Here is a 25,882-nt window from a genome sequence, read left to right on the forward strand (position 1 = left end):
TGGTGCTTGGGGGTATTGGTGCGTTTTTGGGTGCTTTCATGGTGCGTTGATGCAGAGCAGACTGTCTCACACCCCCCCCCCCCCCCCCCCCCCCCCCCAAGAAAGAACAATTACAGGTCCTGGGTTAGTTTTGTAAATAAAAGCAGAGTCATTGTAAATAATGCTCCCCACCGTCAGTGTGTAGTTTGAAGACCATTCCGCAATTCGGTTAACTGTGGGCGTAAGTCTGTTAGGCAGGGTGCAATGGAGCAGCGGGACACATTTATTTATGTTTAAAAACTGTCGCACTCAGGGTCAGGTTAAAAGTAGAGGGAACTATACCTACGTGTCACACTAAATAAAAGTTGTAGGCCCGGGCCGTGCCTAAGAGGAGGAGGGTGCAGTGTTGCGGATATGAGGACTGTATTTTTTTGATTGTGTGTATTATTATTAGTGTTCAGTCTGCGCCTCCTGCCTCCGGAGCTGTGTAAAGGTCAAAGGGCGTCCCATAATTAGTCCATAAAGCATCCACACCACAGCTAATCATAGAATACCCCTGTTCGATAGCTTATATCTTATTATGTGTTTTAGGGTAAGGCTGTGTCTCCCATTAATTGAAATACTCCATTGCACCAGTGAAAGAAATAGATTCCCTTCATTCCCACTCCCAAAACTTCCATTCCCCCTTTTCGTCAATTGCCATTCGCATTGCCAACCAACAATTGCCGCCATTGGCCACGAGGCAGGGTTGGGGAAGAAAGGCGGGTCCCCACCTCGTCATAGAGGGGAGGAGTGAGTCAGCCCCACTCAACCAACCACGAACAAGGGGTTGGACTTGGAGAGGGTGTGGAGAGAAACATCGAGGAGGTTCGCGAAGGTTGAGGGGCGGGGCCTATATAACCCACAGCTAGGGCGTTTCCCAAAGAGATGAGCTTTTACAGAGAGACGAGAGGAAGTCCAAGCGGTTGAGTCCAAGAGAGGCGCTTTGAGTTGAGTCCGAGAGAAGTCCAGAGTTGAGCTGCAGCTCGAGCCACCGAAACTGCATTTACTGCAGCTCGAGCCACCGAAACTGCATTTACTGCAGCTCGAGCCACCGAAACTGCATTTACTGCAGCTCGAGCCAGTGAAACTGCACTTACTGCAGCTGGAGCCACCGAAACTGCAGCCACAGCAGCGTGAGGCCTGGACGGCAGTTTGGAGCAGGGCAGTGAAGGAGCGGCGGCTGCCCAACGAGTCGATCGGTTGCAGGACCAGTTGGACCTCCCTATCCCGCCAGCCATCCATCTCCCGCCAGTCCTATCATCATTCCCCGCGTGAGTCTGTCCTTGTTTGTTCTGTCCTTGGGTTAATTAAGACTGTAGGTAAGCTAGCGTTGCACTGTGTATCTAATATCTTCTGTAAATAAACGTGATTGCTTTCTTCCTGCTTATATGTGTAAATAATAAATCCAATTACTCTTCTGTACGTCTTCTTCCTCTTTGTATTCGGTCGCTTTAGACTTTTCCATATTGAGCAGCCGCGGTGCGATACGGCCAACGTTTGGGTGGAATTGGGTTCTAGTCGGGGAATAACTGTTCAGTCGCGGTAATACCACCGCTCGGTAAAATAACATCCTTTAACCGCGTCCGTAACAATTGGTGTTGTCCTGGTGTTGGGCTAGCGGCTAGGGTGCCGGCTTAGGATCCTAGGATCCTGGGTTCGAATCCCAGTAGATCGCTGAATTAACGCCAGGGGGGTTGACTCAGCCTGTCATCCTTCCGAGGTCGGCTAATTGAGTACCAGTTCACTGGTAATTCCCTGGTTGTCGTTAAAGGCGGCAAAAAGGGTTGGCGTCAGGAAGGGCATCCGGCCGTAAAACATTGCTTCAAAAAGGGGACCAAAAAACAACAACAACCACGGTTCCCAAAAAAGGCCAACGCCCGCTTTGCGGGGAAAAATGGCCTCTAAAGGAGGTAAGCCATTGGAGAAGAAGAAGGATTTGAAATCCGAAGCAATGATAGATTCAATGACTTTGCTGATAATTGGGAGCAGGCTGATTGGTCTGTAGATGCAAGGATCTGTTTTTGCACATTTTTTGTGTAAAGCGGTCATGTTTGCTGATTTCCAAGATGCTGGCAGATGACCTTGAGCAAAAGAGAGGGTGAAATAGAGCGGCAGAGCAGGATTTTAGGACCCGTGGCAGGTCGGGAAATTGACAGATTGTGTCAGTCCCAGTGAGTCGCAGATATCCTTTGCTGAGGAGCCAAGGTACCCACACCCAGCCAGCGGATTGATGACAGTTGAAATCACCACATATGAGGAAGAGAGAGTTGGGATGAGTCGATGGAAGTTGGTCCATGTTATCAGACAGCGAGATGTAGATTGAGTCATCACTGTTTGGTGGACGGTACAACACACATATGAACAAAAGGTGAGAGCGAAGGGGAAGCAGTCTGGTCCAGTTGCCATCTGGTCCAGTTGCAGAATCAGAATCGAGGTTTGACAGAAACTTCTCCACCTCGTCAGGAGAATGGACACAGAGTCCAGGAGCAGCTGGGTACAACTGGGTGTACGGTGGGGACAGAGAGAGACGGGTTTGTGACAAGATTTTGAGGCAAACCTAGTTGAGACATTCAGCTTTTTCACGTGCAGAATCAGCTGTGTAGCCATTTGAGGTAAGGGAGGGGATGGAGGGGGAACAAACATCAGAAACGGATTTGACCAGACGCCACCAGGATTTGGAAGAGGGAGACAGATTTGAGAGTTCACTTTTGAGAGTAGAGAGATATTGTTTCCTGGCTCTCCTGAGGGTAGACACACACTTGTTCCGTCCAGGCTTTGTGAAAGGAAATGAGATTGCCTTCCATTGGATTTGCCTTCCAGGAGGCGAAGGCAAGTTGTTTCAGGGCAACTGCCTAACCACAAGATTCCGTGTACCCTGGACGGGAGGAAGGGTATGACAACTGCAGACGAGATGGGATAAATCTGTGCATGAGAGAGCAATTTACTTTCGAAGAATTCCTTGGATGAGTTGATGTCAGAGGCAGTAGAGATGGCCGACCAGTCCAGATGATTGATGGCTGCTTGAAGACAATGCCAGTTGGCCTGAGTGAAATGCCAGACTCGTCGACGCTGAGGAGGCTCTCTGAGAATGGCCAGAGAGATGTCCACTTTAACAAGCATATGGTCAGATGAACCGGTTGGAGCAGAACAAGAGCAGCAGACATTTGCACGGAAGTTTGTCATAACCAAGTCTAGAAGAGAAAATGCTCCGTTGACTGATATCCGGGTCGGGAAATTGACAGATTGTGTCAGTCCCAGTGAGTCGCAGATGTCCTTTGCTGAGGAGCCAAGGTACCCACACCCAGCCAGCGGGTTGATGACAGTTGAAATCACCACATATGAGGAAGAGAGAGTTGGGATGAGTCGATGGAAGTTGGTCCATGTTATCAGACAGCGAGATGTAGATGGAGTCATCACTGTTTGGTGGACGGTACAACACACATATGAACAAAAGGTGAGAGCGAAGGGGAAGCCGTCGCCAGAGGTACTCCTGGGGGTGTGGTGGAGAGAAGGCAGTGCAGGGAGAGTGAGGAAAAGAGTTTTTGATAAAGATAGCAACCCCACCTCCAGGACGAGGCTCAGGTCTATCATACCGAGGAGTAACCAGGGAGAGATATTAAGGAATCAGAGACATCTTGAAGGAGGAAAGTTTCTGTTAAGCAGATCAAGTCTGGTTTGTCAGAAACAACCTGAATGGAGAGATCAGTCGGGTTTGAGCGAATGCCCCGGTTGTTTGAGGTCCATACTGTTAAGGAAGAGGAAGGGGGAGCATCGGATAGAGAACAGGGGAGGTGAGGACTCGAGTAAGATGAGGAAGAGGATGAGGAGGTAGGGAGAGCTGTTGATAGTGTGTCAGAGATTTCAGAAGAGCTAGGAGAAAGGGAAGGATGAGGACAAAAGGTTTGATGGTGACTGGATGAGGCACAGTGAGGTGTTGTTTGAGGGGGTGGGGGGGAGCACAGAGCGAGGAAGAAGGTTTGAGGAGATGGAGGTAAGAGTTGGAAGGGATAGGAAGCGGGGAGAACGCTTTGAGGAGGAGGGGTGAGGGGAAATTGGAGAGAAAATGAGGGTGGGGAGATTTGAAGGGGATAGGGGATGGGGAGTTTTGAAATGGACGGCTGAGGGGTATTTAGGAGGAGAGGAGTGAGGGGGGAGTTTGGGAAGGGAGGGGTGAGGGTTGAGTTTGGGAAGGGAGGGGTGAGGGAGAGTTTGTGAGGAGAGAGGTGAGTGGGGAGTTTGGGAGGGGAGGGGTGAGGGGAGAGTTTAGGAGGGGAGGGGCGAGGGGGGACATTTGAAAGGGATGGGTGAGGGGGGAGTTTAGGAGGGGAGGGGCAAGGGGGGAGATTAGAAAGGGATGGGTGAGGAGAGAGTTTAGGAGGGGAAGGATGAGTTTGGATTTTAGAAAGTGTTGGACGATTCATGGAAAACGAACATTTATTGCAAAATGAGTTTCTTGTGATTTTCTTTTCACTTGAGTCTTCTCAGTGTTGTTAGTCCTTGCTCTGTCCTTGTAAAAGCTGAGCGTCAAGCAATGAAGCAGCACGTACTATTTTAAGCCTTTAGTATGACTCGTACGGGGTTTGAACACTGACCTCCAAGACGCTGAGCAAATGCTCCAACGAGACTGACTGATTGAGTGAGACACACACGCACACGTTTTCTCCATCAAAATCCACCAGCTTCTCAATGTCAATTTTTATTATTATTTAGTTAATTTAATTTAATTTAATTTGCCAGCCAGCAATTTAATTTGCAAATATGATTTGATCTCCCTTCCATCAATCGGTTCATTGGGTTTACTGGTCTTTGAAACCTATCTGAGAGATTTTTTAAAAAGATTTTGTAAATGTGAGATGGCGACCAAGCCTTTGGACCAATGGGCTTAATCGAAGGATGTGCACTACATCCTTTAGGGCTTCCAACAAACCTGTGAAGAAAATTTTATCATTGGAGCTGTCAAAATGTGGCAGAAAAATAATAAAAATTAAAACTGCAGCAGTGATGCACCGGAAACCAAGACGCACCACTCTGATTGGACAAGTGCGTGACGACATCATTGCCAACGGCAGCCCAGATCCAGTTATTTAAAGTTTGAATTGATTCGATTAAAAAATGGAGATGCATTTTGAAGGTTTTCATGAAATCCAATATGGCCGCCTTGTCACATGACCTACTAAGTCAATCAGAGGATATACATCAAGCCAAGTGGTGTACTATAAGTGGTGCAAGTTTCAACTCAATCGATCCAAAAATGGAGGAGATGCATTTTAAAGGTTTTCATTAAATCCAATATGGCCGCCTTGTCACATGACCTACTAAGTCAATCAGAGGATATACATCAAGCCAAGTGGTGTACTACAAGTGGTGCAAGTTTCAACTCAATCGATCCAAAAATGGAGGAGATGCATTTTAAAGGTTTTCATTAAATCCAATATGGCCGCCATGTCATGTGACCTGTGACGTCATATTTAGGATGTGCATCCAATCAAGTGGCATACTATAATTGGGCAAAGTTTCAACTCAATCAATGGAAAAATGAAGGACACAAAGAAATTTAAGAAAAGAAAAAAAAAAGATGAAAGAAAAAGGAGATGCATTTTCAAAGAAAGGAGATGCATTTTCAAAGAAAGGAGATGCATTTTCAAAGAAAGGAGATGCATTTTCAAAGAAAGGAGATGCATTTTCAAAGAAAGGAGATGCATTTTCAAGGTTTTCATGAAATCCAATATGACCACCATATCACATGACATATGACATCATACTTAGTATATGCATCAAGCCAAGTGGCATACTATAGGCATAAGGGGTCCAAGTTTCAAGTTCCTCTGACCAATGGTTTGAGACAAAATTCATGGAATTATAACATTACTTTAAAAAACAAAAAAAAATGACCAATGACGTCATCATTTTTAATTGGCCAGTGGCAGCCTAATTTGCATGAAAATCAAAAATAGGAGAAAAGAGTGTTTAGCATCGGTGACAGTGGTAACAAAATAAAGTGAAAAAGAAGCAACACCGAGTTGTGCAAAAATGATGGTTTGTGAGTGACCAAAAATATCACAAACTACTTAATGTTGGTGAACAATCCCATAACCATTCAACTAAGAAAATCAGTCTTCAAAAAACTTATTAGTAGTACATTAATTAGCTAGAACAGCACTCGGTAGAGCACATACCTCCACCAAGCTGAATAGTTTATGCTTTGTATCCCACTGATCATTTAGATCTGCATCAGGACTTCAACCAAAATCTAATTGACTTGTTCTCGTCACATACCACTCTCATCCACCAAGTTATGTCATAATCCATCCATAACTTTTTGGAATATTGTGTTATTATATCATTTTTGGCCCCATCTCTCAATGGTAAAGAATCACTAAAAAATATATTGTAATGGATTTGAGAAGTGTAACGGATTTGCGAAGTGTAACGGATTTGAGAAGTGTAACAATTTTGAGAAAGTGTAACGAATGTGAAAAGTATGGTTTTGTTGTGTGTAACTGACCCTCATAATGTAAAGAATGGTCGCAGCTCGTCCTCTTAGTTAATTCCATAAACCTACACACAGGACACGATATATCCTTTTAAATAGTTAGTCCCTTATTCTCTGTGTAGGCTAAGGATGTGTTTCCCACTAGTTTGACTCTTCATTGCACCGAATTAAATAAGAGTAGGCCCTCCGAAGCCCCATGGCAGCTTCCAAGTGCCAGGTTTGCACTTTGCTGCATTTTCATCTGCCGTCCACTTTGCAGCAGTTAACTCCATTACGCACGAGGTAACGCCGAAGAAGAAAGGCGGGTCTCCACCTCGTCATAGAGTGGAGGAGTAAGTCGGCCCCGCTCATCCAACCCAGAACGAGGGGTTTGGCTAGAGAGGGTGGAGAGAGAACGTTTGGGGAAGGTTCGAAAAGGGTGAAGGGCGGGGCCTATATAACCCGCTGCGGTATGCTCCCAAAAGAGAGATGAGCTGAGAGGAGGGATGAGTTCTGGGTCCAGGAGATGCGCTGGAGACGAGCAGGTGTGACCGAGCCGCCGTGAGACGTGCCGCGCTGCAGGAGAAACGGACCAGGGCAACGCAAGGAGCGCACGAGGCAGTACGGAGAAAGGAACTTCGCCCGCGCAGTTTGGGACCAAAGCTCGGCTTCTTGACGGCGGTGCCTTCTGGCCCGACCGTGCCCAGCACCCGCTGAACCTTCCTTGCCTCTAAAAGCCACCCATCTCCAAGCCATTCCTTCCTGCCTGCATTTCCCCGTGTAAGTGTGATCGTCCGTCTGTCTTTAATGTTGTCCTGGGGTTTATTAATTAAGCTTGAATAGGTAAGCTAATGATTTCACTGTGTGTCTGCTCCTTCCATTTTCTGTATATAACCGACTGCTCTCGTTGCTTTGGCTTGTGAAAATACTTAATAAATCCTGTTATTCCTCCGTACTTCTTCTTCTTCTTCTTCATTCTCGTTCGGTCGCTTCAGAGGTTTCCATATTGAGCAGCTGCGGCGCGATACGGCCAAAGTTTGGGGTGAATCGGGTTTTAGTCAGGGAAGCACTGTTCGGTCGCGGAGCCTCCGCTCGGCAAACATACCATCTTTAACCGCGTACCGTAACAATATATCTATTCGTTCTCATAACCGGATCTGGATCCGGATTCGGATCTTCACCAAAATCTAATCAATTTGTCCTTGTCACACACCCAAACTGTCCACCAAGTGTCGTCCCAATGTGTCCGTAACTTTTTGATATATCCTGCTCACAGTCAGACAAACAGACAGATGAAAAATCACTCATAGAGCGACACTTGGCAAAAGAGAACAAAGTAGAATGGCACACAGTAGAGCATCCTTTTGGCCTCAAAAATAATTGGTGGTTTAATTCAGTGACCTGATATGCAAATCGTCTCCAATTTTTAAGTTTATCAGATGAAAATTGACAATTTTAGAAATTTGGCCGATGTTGACCTTTTGGCCTATGTTGACCTCAAAATATATAGGATTTTGTCAGACCACGAACTCTAACATTTGGTGAAGTTTCGTGAAGGTCGGTTTAAAATTGCGAACTGTCGGCAATTTAATACAAGTGAGCTGACAGACAAACAAACACACACAAACCGGGGTGATCAACATACTTGCCAAAAATAATTTTTTTGCCAATTAACAAACAGACAGACAAACTGAAAACATAACCTGTCCCCCTTCGGTGGCAGAGGTAATCAAAGAACTTAAATAAATTTAGTGGAAATACAAACAAAATGTATCAAATTCTCAAGATCCATTAAATAATTCAAATTTTACCCAAAAATGTTTCGAACTACACAGAATAACATACCGACAGACTGAGAGGTGAAGGCAGAAACAATCTGCGTGCTGGCGATGGCCTCCAACCTGTTCTTGAGCGTCTCCAAGTGAACACATTTCTCCGAGAAGTCTGGTGTGTCTTCCAACATACATAAGCTGCTCTGGAGTCCTGTTAGCTTCTCTGCGATGACCACTACATCCTGACAGAGTCGATAACATACAATTATCACATTTGTGATTTTAACATTTTGAATCTCCAACATTCTTCTTTTTTTTTTAAATAACACATCATGAAGAACTTCAAGAACATGAAGAACATAACATCAGGATTGCAAAGCAGATAGCGAAAGAGAGGTGTGATGTGATGGGGGTGAGTTGCTTGAAGGATGAAGTGGGACAAATCGTTGTCGACCCAGATGGAATTAAAGGAAGATGGAAAAGATATATTGAGCTTTCTTTTATATGGAAATGGAAATGCTGTTGAATACAGAGAATGAATGGGATGGCAACATAGAGAGTAACCCAGTTTTAGGACCGGCAGAGAAGATAACTGAGAAAGAAGTTGAGGAAGCGATAAAAGCAATGAAGAGTAAAAAAGCGGGAGGGCCGACGGGAGTTGTGGGAGATATGTTGAAGGCAGCAGGAAGTTGGGGTGTGAAGAGAATGACAGAGATCTGTAATCTGGTGGTGAAAGAAGGCTGCATTCCAGTGGATTGGGAACTGAGCACCCTCGTCCCTCTATACAAGGGGAAAGGCGACCCTCTGGCGTGTGGCTCGTACCGAGCGATAAAGTTATTGGAGCATGGAATGAAGGTATTGGAAAGGGTGTTGGAGAGGAGGATAAGGAAGAAAGTGAAGATCGACGAAATGCAGTTTGGATTCATGCCAGGAAGAGGAACGACAGACGCGCTTTTCATTGTGAGGCAGTTGCAGGAGAAGTACATGGAGAAGAGGAAGAAGTTGTTTCTTGGGTTTGTTGATCTGGAGAAAGCATTCGATCGGGTTCCACGCAAAGTATTGACATGGGCATTGAGGAAGTTAGGAGTGGAGGAATGGTTGATCAGAGTAGTGATGGCAATGTACAAAAGAGCGCGCACAGCTGTAAGGACGAAGGACGGGAACAGTGGTGAGTTTGAGGTGAAGGTGGGAGTGCATCAGGGGTCGGTACTAAGTCCACTACTATTTGTAGCTGTGATGGAGGTGCTGGCTCAGAACGTAAAGGAGGGTTTACCGTGGGAGTTGTTGTATGCAGATGATCTGGTGTTGATTGCAGAAAGTATGGATGGACTGAAGGAAAAGATGAACAAGTGGAAGGAATGTATGGAGACAAAAGGTCTGAAGGTGAATATCGGAAAGACGAAGGTGATGGCAAGTGGTAAAGCATGTGGTGAGGTGGAAAGAACTGGGAAGTGGCCCTGTGCTGTGTGTAGGAAGGGTGTCGGAGTGAACTCCATTCAGTGTACAATGTGCGCTGAGTGGGTTCATCAAAAATGTAGTGGTCTGAGAGGGTCATTAACCAGTGTGGCAGCTACATTCAAATGTAAGGTGTGCACAGAGGGAGCTGCAGATGGAGGAAATGTTGAGTTGGATCTTGGAGACGGCGTGAAGCTGGAAGGTGTGAAAACATTTTGCTACCTCGGAGACATGCTGAATGGAGAAGGTGGATCAGACTCGGCAACGGTTGCTCGAGTGAGATGTGCATGGAAGAAGTTTCGGGAATTGAGTGGTGTGCTGATGATGAGGGGAGTGTCGTTGAAGCTGAAGGGAAAGGTGTATGCTGCATGTGTGAGAAGTGTTATGATTTATGGGAGCGAGACATGGGTAATGAACGTAGAGCAGCAACGAAGGTTGGAAAGGGTGGAAATGCGAATGGTTCGACGGATGTGGAGTATCGTTGAGAGAGAGGAAGACAAATGATGAATTGCGAAAGATGATGGGAATAGAGCCTGTGATTGATGCTGTGAAGAGGAACAGGTTGAGATGGTTTGGTCATGTGTTGAGGAAGGATGAAAGTGACTGGTTGAGAAGAGTGATGGAAATGAATGTAGAAGGAAGTAGAAGACGGGGAAGACCGAGAAAGACTTGGCTAAAGATGGTGGAACAAGAAATGCGGGCAAGGGGGTTAACAAGGAGAGATGCAGAAAATAGGGCAAAATGGAGAAGATTGTCATGGGGACCGCAAGGCTAACCCCCGCTCTCGCAGGGAAAATGGCCTTTAAAATGCATGTTGTTGTTGTTGTTGTTTGTTGTTTGTTTGTCTGTATGTTTGTCCGTTTGTCCGTACAGAATAAATACGATTTTCTCGGCTTCAATGGTTGTTCTATAGATTCTGGTCACGACTCATTTTTGAGACATCCACATGAATATACAAGAATAATTTCCATCAAACTCTGCCAATGTACACACATTTGTGTCTTGGCAAGTTAAGAGGATCTTGAAAAACTAAATGTTTAATAAACCAAAAAACATGTATGACAAGTTAAACCATTGACTTTCTGATTCCAGTGTAAGCAGAACAGGTAGATAGCACAAAACAATGGAATATTGACAACCACATAATCTCGACGACTAACTTATCACTGCGACTTCCTCACCTGCAATTTGAAAACTCCTTCAATTTCAGCATTGAGAGTACTCCATTTGTCAGCTACGTGCAAGGCCTCAGATGCAGCTTGCATACGAGACTTTACCTTGTCGATCTCCACAAGTACCTGGAAGTAATCACATAAGAAGTTAGGGGGGAAAAAATAATAAGAACAGTTTTTTTTCCCCCTTTTATCTTTCCCCTTGTCCGTATTTGTGTCAGCCTGGAGGGTCCCTCACGTTAGATTTATTTTACCTCAACATTCTTTTCATCGTATTGCATTTATTTTCATTAAACCACTATTTGTTGCCTTTCATTTGTTGTATTGTTGATTTTCCTTGTCTAATTTGTATGTTTGTGGGTTCGAGGAATAAACCCCGTGGCTTTCGTCTGTGTAGGGTATAACTTTGGCCCCGTCCCGCGCACGCCAAAAGGTACCGCAAATTTTCGGCTTATGCGCCTCGGAGTTAAAGCAAACTGTTCGGCTATATGCCGCCCGTGATCTTAATCACCGGCGACATGACAGTACTCAACCCCTCTGCTATGACACTCCAAATTGAGTTCAGGTGCATCCAATTTCTTTGATCATCCTTGAGAATCTTCAACTTGATTGGAGTCCACCTGTGGCCAATTCACCTGATTAGACATGTTATAGAAAGAAAGACACCGTTCTATATAAGGTCCCACAGTTGACAGTGCATGTCAGAGCAGAAGCTCGACCATTAAGTCCAAGGAACTGTACGTAGAACACCGAGATAGAATAATTAGGAGGCCTAGGTCTGGGGAAGGGTATAAAACAATTTCTAGAGTGTTGAACACTCCCAAGAGCACAGTGAGTTCCATCATTAGGAAATGGAAAGAATATGGAACCACCGAGCCGCTTCCTAGAGCTGGCCATGCGAGCAAATTGAGCAACCGGGCAAGAATGACCTTGGTCAGGGATGTGACCAAGAACCCAATGACCACTCTGACAGAACTAGGGTTCCTTGGGTGACATGGGAGATCCTGCCGGAGCGACATCGGTCTCTATAGCACTTCACAAATTTAGGCTTTATGGGAGAGTGGCCGGCCGCAGCCCTCCTCAGAAAAAGGCACACAACAACACGCCTTGAGTTTGCAAAAGGTCAACTGTGAGAGCATGAGGCAAAAGGTTTTGTGGTATGACGAGACAAAAATTGAACTCTTTGGCCTGAATGCAAAGCACTACATCTGGCAGAAACAGAGCACAGCTCATCTCCCATCTAACACTATCCCTAAAATAGAGCATGGAGGTGGGAACGTCATGCTATGGGGATGCTTTTCAGCAACAGGAACTTGTAATGATAATGATATACTTGCAATGATAGAGGGAACGATGAATGGAGCCAACACAGGCATATCCTTCAGGAACTTCAGAAACAAATACAGGAACCTCCTTCAGAGTGCAAAATACCTCAAACGGCGGCAAAGATTTACGTTCCAACAGGACAATGACCACAAGCATACAGCCAAAGCAACACTGGAATGGCTTCAGAACAGGAATGTGAAAGTGCTTGAGTGGCCCAGCGAAAGCCCAGACTTGAATCCCATTGAGAATCTGTGAGAACATTCGAAGAAGACTGTTCACCAACGCTCCCCATACAACAACACCGACGAAGATGACTGTTCACCGAATGGGAGAATCTCCCCAAATCCAGATGTGCAAAGCTGATCCAGACATACCCATGAAGACTTGAAGCTGTAATCACTGCCAAAGGCACCTCAATGAAGTATCGACTCAAGGGGCTGAATATGTATGTAAATTAGATGTTTCTTTATTTTGTTTTCAATAAATTTGTAAAAACTTCTAAAAACAAGTTTTCACTTTGTCATTATGGGGTATTTTATGTAGATCGGTGACAACATTATTTCATTTAATCCATCTTTAATTCAGGCTGTAACAAAAAAAAAAAAATGTAAAAAGTCAAGGGGTGTGAATACGTTCTGAAGGCACTGTGTATGCCACCATTTTGTTTCACAAACATCTGCGCTCATTTGGATTCCATGAAAAGTTAAATTAATTTAAATATTTTAGAACTGGCATGGGATTAACTCCCATTGGAATGCAAGCTGGTGATGACCGGTCAGAATCAGCTCATGAGAAGCAGTTTAGCTCAGCCATCTTTCAAGTCTTGTATGCAGCATGCAATGGTAACAGCCAGGTGTGGCTGCATCCTGTCTGGAGGTTACCTCCCATGCAACAGTTGTCTGCAAGAGGGACGCTGCACAAAAACGACCGCCATTCTTTTTCACCTCGTCTCACTTTTGAATGCCAAAGTTTGAATGGACATGAAAATTCAAGCCTTTGCATTACTCATCTACAGTTTCTAAATTTTCCTACTATACGTAATCAATGTGCTCATCATTGCTCACCTTCATGGACTGGGAAGTATCTTGCTCCACCTTGCGAATATCTTCCTTGACAAGAGCCATCTGCTTGGCTAATGTGGCAGCTTCCTGCCTCACAGATTCCACATCACGTAGCACACGGGGCAAGCTTTGCATTGCTTGATTGCTGATATCTGCGGAATGAGCACATACAGGTCAAAACATGAAATTATTGTGCTCAGGAAGAGCTTAAATGCCCTCACAGTGAATAATACAACAATAAAATGGTCAACCTTTTGAATACCATCATGGTAAAGTAATGCACTTTATCAGCATACTATGTGGGATTTGAACCTTGGGTAACATCCTTGTTGTGTATCTTGAGGAATTATATTCCTACCTCTGCTCAGTGGAAACTTTCCACACTCCTGTAATAAAGTGTAGACATGTCTCGTCTGTCTCCAGGACTGTCTCTCACTTTAAAGGTTCATGACTTGTGATGAGCATTCCATGCTCTGTTATAGGGCTTATGGGAATCTCAAAATACAAGATGGCAAGAGTCAGCTAACTTTATGCAATCAAGCTGGAAGGCCTGGCAGATGATCACTCAACTCACAGGGAGATCAGCAAAACGACACCCCTGCCCTGTTACTGCAGACTCCATTGCACATACCCGAGGGTTCATACCCTTTTGGGTGTCTGAAATTCCATGACGTTTCCATGACCCTTGCCTGACTCCATTTCATATACCCCAGGGTTCATACCCTTTTGGGGTGTTTGAAACTCCATTACTTTCCCATGACCGTCAGTGAAATTCCATGCCTTTCCAGGACTGAAAAAGCATTTTGTTAAATTCCATTACTTTCTAGCATTTCCATGACCTGTACGAACCCTGTACCCTTACCATTACTGGCATGTACCCACACCCTGACAGAGCACTCTCCCAGTTTGTTTATTAACAGTGCATTGAGAAACGACCTCTTCGAGGCCGAGGAGTCCCTGGTGTTGGGCTAGCGGCTAGGGTGCTGGCTTAGGATCCTAGGATCCTGGGTTCGAATCCCGGTCAATCGCTGAATTAACGCCAGGGGGGTTGACTCAGCCTGTCATCCTTCCGAGGTCGGCTAATTTGAGTACCAGTTCACTGGTAATTCCCTGCTTGTCGTTAAAGGCGGCAAAAAGGGTTGGCGTCAGGAAGGGCATCCGGCCGTAAAACATTGCTTCAAAAAGGGGACCGAAAAACAACAACAACCACAGTTCCCGAAAAAGGCCAACCCCCGCTTGCGGGGAAAAAATGGCCTCTAAAGGTGTTTTTTTATTATTTTTTTTTTATTGAGAAACGACCTGGGCTGACAGAATAGCCTTGAGGTACGCACACTCACCTCTAAGCTGTCTAGCCTGGGTTTTATCCCAGACCCGACTATAAACTGTGTTTCATAGACTGGGTGATTCATCAATGTGTGTGCCATCCCTCGGATCGACATTAAACAAGGCATCCCGTCTACTGACATTAGTTGGACATTAAAGATCCCCACGTTGTCCTTCGCGAAGAGTGGGTAATCATTTAATTAAGTTTTCTTTAAGCAAGTTTTCTTTTTTCTTTAAGTAAGTTTTCTTTAAGTTTTCTAAATAGAGAGAGGGGGGTGGGGTGTGAGAAAGGAGAGCAGAAAGACAGGGATGGTGGGTGGGGGGGGGGGGGGGTGGGAGGGAGGGGAGTGGGGAAGAGAGAGGGTAGAGAGGGGAGAGCAGACAGAGAGGGGAGGGGGGAGAGAGTGAATATGGAGAGAGAGAGAGCAGAGGGGAGGTACATGGGAGTTTCCCTCCGTACCCATCCTGTCCCTCCCCTCCCCCCCCCCCCCCCATTTTATCCTTCAACTCCGCTGTTCGTGTCCCTCTCCCCACCCTCCTCTCCCCCACCCCCACCACTCTCTACTGTTCCATTCTGTGCTGTTGGGTCCTAGTCCATATAGTGTTTGAGCTCCACCATGAGCCTCAACTCTGTATACAAAAAAACCTATTATTGGTTGACAACCATCGTGCAGGCTTAATGGGCCAAACTTTGTGCCGATTGAATTTCTTTTCATTGATAGTCGCTGACACCACTAAAACAAATCCCAAGAACAATCAAAGTCAGACATTTTTCGACCAAAAAAAAAAACTTTTTAAATAAATAAATAGACTATTGTGGCTTTTGGACCTGTCCCCTAAGGGATTGCATATTCTTAAGGTCGATTTGATATGTGTTTACATTTTTAGAGTTCTGTCGAGGTGTTTTTGTTTTTTTTTCTTGTTTTTTTTGGTATACAAGATCGAGGCTCGTGTAAGCGCTAACATTAATCACAAGAAAAAAAAACACATTAAAAACATACAATAAAGGGAGCGGGAGGACAAGATGGCGAAGGAGAGGGTGGGGAGAGAGAGGGAAGCACACAAGTACAACAGTAGAGAACAGAGACATCGGGAGATCTGTGGGAGGGAGAGGGCTTGGGGGGAATGGGGAGGGGAAGGGGGAGGGGGGAGGTGGGAGAGGTGGGAGAGGTATAAAACACATGGACACAGTTAGGACTTCAAGGAAAGAAATCAGTATTTTAAAAAAGTGAATCTGGGGTGAAATTAATGGGGGTAGAAAAGATCAAGGTTTTGGATGGGGGAAGATAAGAGATGGTGATGAACAGCTGTTTTCAAGACCTGGAGGGAGGAGTGGGATTGAAGAGAGTGAGGGAGTTTGTTACAGAAGCGGGAGTAACGAGGAATGAAAGAGTGAAGGTGAGCAGAGAGTCTCGATTTTGGCAGTTTCATCAGAAGAGGGCTGCTGGCAGATCTTGTGCAACCTGTAGGAATATTTGGGGGACAGAGCACAGGCAGAGCTGGGGGAGCAAGGCCGGAGAGGAGTCGGTAGAAGCCAGAAAGGCCACCAACCTGCCTGCAGTGAGTGAGCGAAAGGCCCTCAGAGTTGGTTTCATCGCTGGAGATTCCAATGATTCTGAAAGCTTTGGTTTCAACAGCATGAAGCCGAGCTAGGTGTGAGGAAGGAGCACCAGCCCAAAGGGGAGAGCAGTATTCCATTGAGCTGTGGAAAGCCTTGTATGTGGTGAGGAGCTCAGGTGTGCCAAGGAAGGACTTCACACGACAGACGATGCCCAGTCGGCGCCTGGCTTTGGAGGCCAGCTTGGAAATGTGGTTTTTCCAGGAAAGAACATGGCAGATAGTGAGACCCAAAAGCTTGAGTGACAGAACTTCTTGGAGAGGATTGTTAAGAAAGTAGATGGGAGGGTTGTCCAGTCGGTCTTTTCGGAGAGACGTAGTGAGAGTGTGAGATTTGTCAGGATTGAAAGAGATGTTCCATTTGTTTGACCAGTCTGTGATTTTGTCAAGGTCTGCAGAGAGGGAGAAGGCTGCAGACTGTCGATCTGAGGGATAAAGGTATGGAGCAAAGAGATAGAGAGGATTTTCCAAAGAGCCGAAGAGATCATTGATGAAGACCAGAAAAAGCACAGGTCCCAGAACACTGCCTTGGGGAACTCCAGCCTGAACAGGAAGGGGAGATGAGAAAAATTCATTCAGGGCCACACATTGACTATGACCAGAGAGGAAGTCCGCAAGGCATGAGTGGAGATTTCCATGGATACCATAAGAGTAGAGTTTGGTGAGCAGAGCTGGGTGCCAGACCGTATCGAAGGCACGTGATATGTCAAAGGAGACAGCTCTGATTTCCTGTTTGGCATCGAGGACCTCCATCCATTGTTGAGACAGCAGAAGCATCAGGTCCAGAGTAGAATGACCTGGTCTGAATCAAAATGGATGATCAGAGATCAAGCCATTGGAGAAGAGGAAGGATTTGATATCTGAAGCAATGATGGATTGTGAATGAAATTATGAGAAATCTGGGGGGAAATAAGCGTTTAAAAAAATCTGGGAGAACAAAAATGAACGGGTCTGTGATGCTGTTTGCATCAGCAGACAATTAAAATGACATGTTTAATTAATTTTCAGTTATGCAAGAATATCAAGAAACTCACCTTCAATAGAATTATTGACCTCCTGCATGAACAACTGAAGTTTCATGACAAGTGTTGAAGCATGTTGATCCACCTTGGCTGGAGATTCATGTTGAACCGCTTTGAAAGCTCCATTCACCCAATCCTTGACATCAAAATCATCATTGAGAAACTTTGAGAAGTCCATTGTGCAGATGACCGCAGTAAGGCCTTCAGGGCTCGGCACTACATCTGCAGGATTTAACAAGAATAAAGTTCCATCTCGATACTTTAGCTTTGCATATACATATACGTGTGTGTGTGTGGTGTGGTGTGGTGTGGTGTGGTGTGTGTGTGTCTTTGCAGATAGGCATATTTATCTATTAAAATAAATAAATAAATGTAAACATTTTGAAGAGCATTTTCTGTTCGAAGCTCAGATCATACTTTAAATAATTACTTTAATCACCATAATTTGCATTCAGACAATGACCAATCTTGATCACAAAGATCAATCGAGCGTTCATAGAACACCTTACCCCAATGCAGTGTTCAAGTATATAATTTGTGTCCTTTTTGATGTCCTTAAAACAGTAACTTTCCTGTTTAGAGTGATTTTCAATTTTGTTTGACTGTCAGACATGCAGACAGAGTAAAATATTATCTCACTCCTCTCTGCGCATGTGTGATCGGGACAAATTCAGAGCCAAAGTAATGATAAACTACAGGTTCCTCTTCAGATACATGTTTAAACTAGAACTGCACTCGGTAGAGCGCGTACCTCTAACAGGCTGAACAGTTTATCTTTTGTATCCCACTGATAGGCCCGATCTGGTTCCGGAGACCTGAACCAAAATTGAATCGGCTTGTTCTCATCACCTAACCAACTTGTCCACCTAGTTTTGTCAGAATTCGTCCACAACTTTTTGACATATCATGCTATATATGTCTATTTTTTTTACCTATTTTTTTTTTTTGGTCATGTCTCAATGGTGAAAAAATCACGTAAAAATTAAAAACTTGTCAAATCTGGATCCAGATTCGGATCTTCATCAAAATCAAATCATTTTGTCCTTGTCACAGACCAAAACTCTCCACCAAAGTCCGTCCAAATCCGACCATAACTAATTGAGACATTGCGCTATATAACATTTCTGGCCCTGTCAATGGTTAAAATATATATATATATATATATATTCTAGCATCTGGATCCGGATCTTCACCAAAATCAAATCAACCTCTCCACCAAATTCTGTCCGAATCCATCCACAACTTTTTTTTAGATATCCTGTGCACAGACAGAGAGCGGTGAAAACATAACTACTGCCCACCTTCAGTGGCAGAGGTAAATATATAACATTCAGAAATCAAGTTATTCCTCAATCATAAACTGACGTTTAACAATTTTGGACAGGTAGACACAGACAGACAATGAGACGATTGCTTAATCCCACTTTCCACTTTGTGTGCAAGGGGTAATCAATTTGAGAGTGCTAATGCTAGATTGGTGTCGATTCAATTTGACATGGATGGAATAAACAGAATGTGGATCAAAGTATACACACTGAAGTTTCGGGCGTTAACCCTTCATCTGAGGAAAAGAGCACAACAGAAAATTAACCCTTGCTTTTCACGGTGGCATACTTCAATTGGCATTGTGTTGATTCCATCCATTGTTCTGCCTTCACGACGACGAGGTATATACTCTTCAATCTCTCCACGGCATCAAAGTTTGAGTGTTTTCCCGTTCGTCTCTTTGTCAAATTTCCGCTGGGTATTTTGTTGTGTATGTGTTATTGTGTGTTTTATTTGGTTTTGTAGTTGTTGCAAATTTGTGTTTAATTAGTCGGTTTTTTTGTTCGCGCCGCGGGCGCGGCCTGGTGTCTCCGGGCTCCCCCCCCCCCCCCCCCCCCGTCAGTGTTTTGTGAATATGGGTTCTTTCCTTCATAGTATTTGCTTGTTTCTTTGATTTTCTTTTCTCCCCCCTACCTCTCACGACCATCTTACCTTTTGTCCAGCGTTTTGAAAACAGAACAAACAAATAAACAAACAAAAAAAATTCTATATTAATTCTTTCTCTCCTCCCGGACACGTGCTTGTTCGCTCTCCTCCTCGTCTCGACTTGTGCCCCGCCCCCTATATCTCGTATTCTTCCACCTTTGCTCCTGCTTTCTCAAATCCACGTTCTCACTTAGAGACTTTTCCCAGATTGTTTTTCATGGTCTTGTTTAAATATTATTTAAATATGTTTAAACCGCAGCCGTGATGCTGACGCCACCCCCCCCCCCCCCCCCCCCCAGAATTTCCATGTTTTGAACGTTTCCCAGTGTATACCCTGGATTAGAATAGGTACACCGTATCCCTGCGTGTCGTAAGAGACGACTAAGAGGTTTGGCGTCAGGAAGGGCATCCGGCCATAAAAAACATTGCCTCAAAAAGAGAACCATGACAATTACAACTACATATGGGCAGGGTACAGCCCGAAGTGGAGATCGGTTTCTGAGGTTTGGGACATGGAATGTAGGGACAATGACAGGGAGATCAGGAGAAGTGGTGGAAGTATTGGTCAGAAGAAGAGTGGACATATGTTGTGTGCAAGAGACGAGATGGAAGGGAAGTGGTGTGAGAATGGTGAAGGGTAGGCAGTGACAGAAATACAAGTTTATGTGGCAAGGGTGCCTGGAGGGCGTGAATGGTGTTGGTGTCCTGTTTTCTGAGGAGTTTGTAGACAGTGTGATGAGTGTGACTAGAGTGAGTGATAGGTTGATGATGGTGAAAATGATGATTCGAAAGCTCTTGGTGAACATCATCTCGGGATATGCTCCGCAGGTTGGTCGGAGCGATGAAGAGGACAAGTTCTGGTGTGCGATAGAGAAGCTGATGGAAAACGTGAAAGATGAGGAAGTTGTTGTGGTAGGAGGAGACCTAAATGTGGGAAGGAGTATGGATGGTTTTGACGGAGTTCATGGGGGTTACAGATATGGTGTGAGAAATGGAGAAGGTGAAAGGATTTTGGAGTTTGCTGATGGAGCTGATTTGTTGATTTGTAATACTCAGTTCCAGAAAGAGGATAATAAGCTTGTTACATACACGTCAGGTGGGTCGACGACAACCGTTGACTACCTGATGGTGCGTAGGCGAGATAGGGGGCACCTCCGGGACACAAAGGTGATCCCGGGGGAGGAGGCTGTTTCACAGCACCACTTGGTTGTCTGCGACATAAGGGTGAAAGGTGCGAGGAGAGCTCTGCGGGTGAAGTACCAACCAAGAATGAAGGTGTGGAGGTTGAAGGAGGTGACGGTAAGGGAGGCATTAAAAGAGAGGCTGAGTAGGGTCGAGGATGATGTGGTTGAGATTGAAAGTGGGTGGATGTCAATGAAAGCTAGTCTGTTGGGAGCCGTTGGTGACGTATGTGGATGGACAAAAGGACCACCGAGGTACTCGGAAACATGGTGGTGGGATGATGAAGTTGGAAAGAGGATTGACGAGAAGAGGAAGAAGTTCAAGGAGTGGCAGAAGGCGAAGGGTACGGGAGGAGAAACAGCATAGCATGAAAGTTATAAGGCAGCCAGGAAGGCTGAAAAGAAAGAGGTAGCAAAGGTGCAGAAGGCATGTCGGAAAATGTTCGGAGAACGCTTGGATTCAGAAGAGGGTCAGAAAGCAGTATTCAGGATTGCAAAGCAGATGGCGAAAGAGAGGTGTGATGTGATGAGGGTGAGATGCTTGAAGGATGAAGTGGGACAAATCGTTGTCGACCCAGATGGAATTAAAGGAAGATAGAAAAGATATATGGAAATGCTGTTGAATACAGAGAATGAATGGGATGGCAACATAGAGAGTACCCCAGTTTTAGGACCGGCAGAGAAGATAACCGAGAAGGAAGTTGAGGAAGCGATAAAAGCAATGAAGGGTGGAAAAGCGGGAGGGCCGACGGGAGTTGCGGGAGATATGTTGAAGGCAGCAGGAAGTTGGGGTGTGAAGAGAATGACAGAGATCTGTAATCTGGTGGTGAAAGAAGGCCGCATTCCAGTGGATTTGGGAACTGAGTACCCTCGTCCCTCTATACAAGGGGAAAGGTGACCCTCTGTAGTGTGGCTCGTACTGAGCGATAAAGTTATTGGAGCATGGAATGAAGGTATTGGAAAGGGTGTTGGAGAGGAGGATAAGGAAGAAAGTGAAGATCGACGAAATGCAGTTTGGATTTATGCCAGGAAGAGGAACGACAGACGCACTTTTCATTGTGAGGCAGTTGCAGGAGAAGTACATGGAGAAGAGGAAGAAGTTGTTTCTTGGGTTTGTTGATCTGGAGAAAGCATTCAATAGGGTTCCACGCAAAGTATCGACATGGGCATTGAGGAAGTTAGGAGTGGAGGAATGGTTGATCAGAGTAGTGATGGCAATGTACAAAAGAGCGCGCACAGCTGTAAGGACGAAGGACGGGAACAGTGGTGAGTTTGAGGTGAAGGTGGGAGTGCATCAGGGGTCGGTACTAAGTCCACTACTATTTGTAGCTGTGATGGAGGTGCTGGCTCAGAACGTAAAGGAGGGTTTACCATGGGAGTTGTTGTATGCAGATGATCTGGTGTTGATTGCGGAAAGTATGGATGGACTGAAGGAAAAGATGAACACGTGGAAGGAATGTATGGAGACAAAAGGTCTGAAGGTGAATATCGGAAAGACGAAGGTGATGGCAAGTGGTAAAGCATGTGGGGAGGTGTAAAGAACTGGGAAGTGGCCCTGTGCTGTGTGTAGGAAGGGTGTCGGAGTGAACTCCATTCAATGTACAATGTGCGCGGAGTGGGTTCATCAAAAATGTAGTGGTCTGAGAGGGTCATTAACCAGTGTAGCAGGTACATTCAAATGTAAGGTGTGCACAGAGGGAGCTGCAGATGGAGGAAATGTTGAGTTGGATCTTGGAGACGGCATGAAGCTGGAAGGTGTGAAAACATTTTGCTACCTCGGAGACATGCTGAATGGAGAAGGTGGATCAGACTCGGCAACGGTTGCTGGAGTGAGATGTGCATGGAAGAAGTTTCGGGAACTGAGTGGCATGCTGATGATGAGGGGAGTGTCGTTGAAGCTGAAGGGAAAGGTGTATGCTGCACGTGTGAGAAGTGTTATGATTTATGGGAGCAAGACATGGGTCATGAACGTAGAGCAGCAACGAAGGTTGGAAAGGCTGGAAATGCGAATGGTTCGACGGATGTGCGGAGTATCGTTGAGAGAGAGGAAGACAAATGATGAATTGCGAAAGATGATGGGAATAGAGCCTGTGATTGATGCTGTGAAGAGGAACAGGTTGAGATGGTTTGGTCATGTGTTGAGGAAGGATGAAAGTGACTGGTTGAGAAGAGTGATGGAAATGAATATAGAAGGAAGTAGAGGACGGGGAAGACCGAGAAAGACTTGGCTAAAGATGGTGGAAGAAGAAATGCGGGCAAGGGGGTTAACAAGGAGAGATGCAGAAAATAGGGCAAAATGGAGAAGATTGTCATGGGGACCGCAAGGCTAACCCCCGCTCTAGCAGGGAAAATGGCCTTTAAAATGCTTGTTGTTGTTGTTGTTCTGCCTTCACAATTAACACAAGGTAGTCATCCCACCACTTATAGTTATAGAGAAATTTAGTCTTGTGTTTTTGCTGCCGATTTTTTTCGTTATTACAACTCAGCTCATGGAAAAGCGAGTACTCGAGCAAAAAGGTAATGCAGTGGGGGCACAAATGCACATAGGAATTAAGAAACAGGAAAATAGAAGCGAGAGAGAGAAACAGTAATCTGCAAGTAAAAGGGTTGAGATAGGTAGAGTAGAAAAGATGTCAGGTATAAATGATATGAGCCAGAGGTACACTGCCTGTTTGAAGCCCTGCAGGGGAGGGTTGGATTGAACAGTCTCTGGAAGGACAAGACACTGCTGGGACAAAAACGCTGACGTAAGCATACAGGCGGACAAGTATATCAAACAGACAGGGCGCTTGGAAGACAAGAATCAAAAAGAAGAAACCTACGATAACAAAGCAGTCTTCCATGGTTCGTATTCGTGACAGCCAGTACATACTACATTCGACTCTTGAATAATATGTACGTGGCAATGGATGTCGCCAGAACCAGCAGCCGCCCTTCCTTTTGGAGTTGAGTGGAAATTTCAAATCACACACGATTACTGTACATAGAAGTGAAAATATTTATATCAAATTCCCTCGAATATATATTTTTAAGCAAGTCCGGCAGAGAGAACAGCAAACCGCTTCGCCGATTACATCAACTATACACTGCCGCTAAATACACAATAATAGTTAGTTAATCTTTATTATTTCATTTATTATTCCTCAACAATGACGAACACCCCTTAACTCAAACTTTATGGGAAATGCAAATAACATTTAGGGAAAACAGCGAAAAACAAAAGGATGTGTTCGCCGAGCTTACAAAACTCTCATATACAACTCAAATATTATTATTACTGTAACGTGCGTGGTAAGTCCTCAACACGTCACTTGTTCTGATAAAGTTAAATTCGTGTGGAAAAGCAGAAACGTTTCAAATACATTTTACATATTATAAAGACATGACTGGAGATTATAATTTTTTCATGCTATAAAACCAATAATAATCTAATTTTAATAACCGCTTTTGTGTGGTGATATATGTGGCGGTGTAGACGGCTGCACAATCACACGGCATGTACAATGTACTTTTTTGGGGGGGAAATAAAAGAATATTATCCTGTTTTAGCAATAAACAGAAGATTGGGTATAATGTGTTATTTGTGATTTTATTTGAGAGTCGATTTATTGTAACAAGACACCTAACCTAATTGAGAATTTGTCTCTAAAAGGTATGATGACGTACCACGAGAGGGTGCGATGGTGCGAAGCTCTTCCTTTCGAGATCTTCCACTCAGACCTCATTACGAATGGGGTGTCCTGGCCTTCCGGTAGTCTGTCGCCCTTTGACGAGGTGTTGCGAACTGCGTGGCAGTCCCGCCTCGACGCGGGCTTATTCCGATACCAGTTGCGCAGCTCTCCTTTGAGCCGCGTGCTGAGTCCCCCGCACGATGTGCGTTTCCCATTTGTGGCGCAGCTGAACCCGGAGAGGTCCAGCGAACGAAGACCCCCGCAGCGCTTTGCTTCGGTTCAGCAACCTTTCGACCAGGAAGCCTTCCATTTCGGGCGGATTCCTTGCCGGGAGGTGCTTTTCGAGTTGCGGTTGCACGGCGAGACCGAAAACGAGGAGGGTGGTGATGGAGACTACGTGGTAATCAATGTAAGCCCGTTGGAGTTTGGTCACGTGTTGCTCCTGCCTCAGCCCGGTCTGCTCCTCCCCCAGGCTCTGTCCGTGCGGGCTGTGCGTCTGGCTCTTCGCACGTTGCTGCTCAGCGCACACCCAGGCTTCCGTGTTGGCTTCAACAGCTTGCGTGCCTTTGCTTCTGTCAACCACCTACACCTGCATGCCTACTACCTTGAGCATAGGCTTCCTGTGGAGTGGACGAAGCTATCCGTGATCCCCGGTCTTCGGGCGGCAAACCCACTCCGCTTGGCACTTCCGCCAGCGACGCCAATACCAAGCTTTGTGGTGTTGGTGGATCCTGAAGAGTCTTGGGCACTCGAAAAACTCACCTACATTGTGTGTCAACTAGTGCAGCTGATGGCACAACGTGAGATTGCCCACAACGTGATGTTCACGCGGGGAGAGGAGCCTGAGAAAGAGGAGCCTGAGAAAGAGGAGCCTGAGAAAGAGGACCTTGAGAAAGAGGACCTTGAGAAAGAGGACCTTGAGAAAGAGGACCTTAAGAAAGAGGACCTTGAGAAAGAGGAGAAAAATAGGTTCCATTTTGGGACTCGAGGAGGAACTTGTAGTAAAGGGGAGAGGGATGGGCAAGGAGGTTCAACAGACATTACTAAAGACTGGCAACATTGTAAAACGATTGAAAGCAGTCATGAAAGATTTGAGACCAGGAAGTCACAAATAGAAAGAAAAATAAAATGTCATCGAAGTAGCAACAGTAGTAATACAGGTGAACATGCGACAGAAAGGGCCACAACAGGCAGGTGCATGGTATCTATGGTGCGCGCTTTCATTTGGCCAAGGAAATCCAGCCCTGAGACCAAAAATCTCGGGGCTTTCAATGTGGCACTGTGCGAGTTGGCGGGTCACCTGCCTGTGGGCAGTCGAGAGCACTTTGACGTGTTGTGCTGGCACGATGCGGCGACAGCGCTGAAGGACCAGGCTCTGAGTGAGCAAGATTTTGCGGTGCTTGAGAAGGATGTGGTAAAACTGTTGAACAACTGCAATAGTCTTGTAATGACCGGTGAATGAAAGACTAACGTTGCTTGTTCTCACTTCGCCAACTGGACGACCGTGCCAACCATTTGTATGATGATGTATTTGAATGACAGTTGTGTGTGGCATTGGCAATGATAATAAAATATATGTAAAAGAGTTGTGGTACACACTTCTTCTTCACTACCTCCTTCCACCATAATTTTATTGTTCCAAATGTATCCATAATATTGTTGTGGATATGAGAATTGTGTTTTTTTATTGTGTAGTAAATGGTAAAATATCACCCTCCTTCCTCCAGTTGTGTATAAAGGTCAAAAGGGCGTCCCTTAGTTAGGTCATATACAATCGCGTTAGCCAATCATAGATTTCCTGCTTGTTGGTAGTTTATT

At 45.2% G+C, this 25,882-nt stretch overlaps 2 protein-coding genes across 2 annotated transcripts in view; one reads left to right on the forward strand and one right to left on the reverse strand.

Moving 5' to 3' along the window:
- COG7 (component of oligomeric golgi complex 7) overlaps positions 1–23,487 on the reverse strand; it is a 92,477-nt gene extending 68,990 nt beyond the window's left edge. The window contains exons 1-5 of the mRNA XM_068109726.2: positions 23,216–23,487; positions 17,254–17,463; positions 13,283–13,431; positions 10,902–11,018; positions 8,339–8,507 (exon numbers count right to left, since the gene is read on the reverse strand). Coding sequence (XP_067965827.2) covers positions 8,339–8,507; positions 10,902–11,018; positions 13,283–13,431; positions 17,254–17,419 — 601 coding nt within the window. The 5' untranslated portion in view covers positions 17,420–17,463; positions 23,216–23,487. The remainder of the gene's footprint in view (positions 1–8,338; positions 8,508–10,901; positions 11,019–13,282; positions 13,432–17,253; positions 17,464–23,215) is intronic.
- A 553-nt stretch (positions 23,488–24,040) lies between these two features.
- On the forward strand, positions 24,041–25,649 carry GDPGP1 (GDP-D-glucose phosphorylase 1). The gene has a single exon (XM_068102032.2). It carries the CDS (start codon positions 24,048–24,050, stop codon positions 25,524–25,526), a length of 1,479 nt encoding a protein of 492 aa, XP_067958133.2. The 5' UTR covers positions 24,041–24,047; the 3' UTR covers positions 25,527–25,649.
- The last annotated feature ends 233 nt before the right edge of the window (positions 25,650–25,882 follow it).

The sequence above is a fragment of the Myxine glutinosa genome, chromosome 3 (genome assembly GCF_964187855.1).
Source record: "Myxine glutinosa chromosome 3, kmMyxGlut1.1, whole genome shotgun sequence".
Taxonomy (NCBI): Eukaryota; Metazoa; Chordata; class Myxini; order Myxiniformes; family Myxinidae; genus Myxine; species Myxine glutinosa.

Bases quoted from the DNA above. Each gene is read 5' to 3' on its own strand.
- GDPGP1 (XM_068102032.2), top strand. From the start codon at position 24,048: ATGATGACGTACCACGAGAGGGTGCGATGGTGCGAAGCTCTTCCTTTC.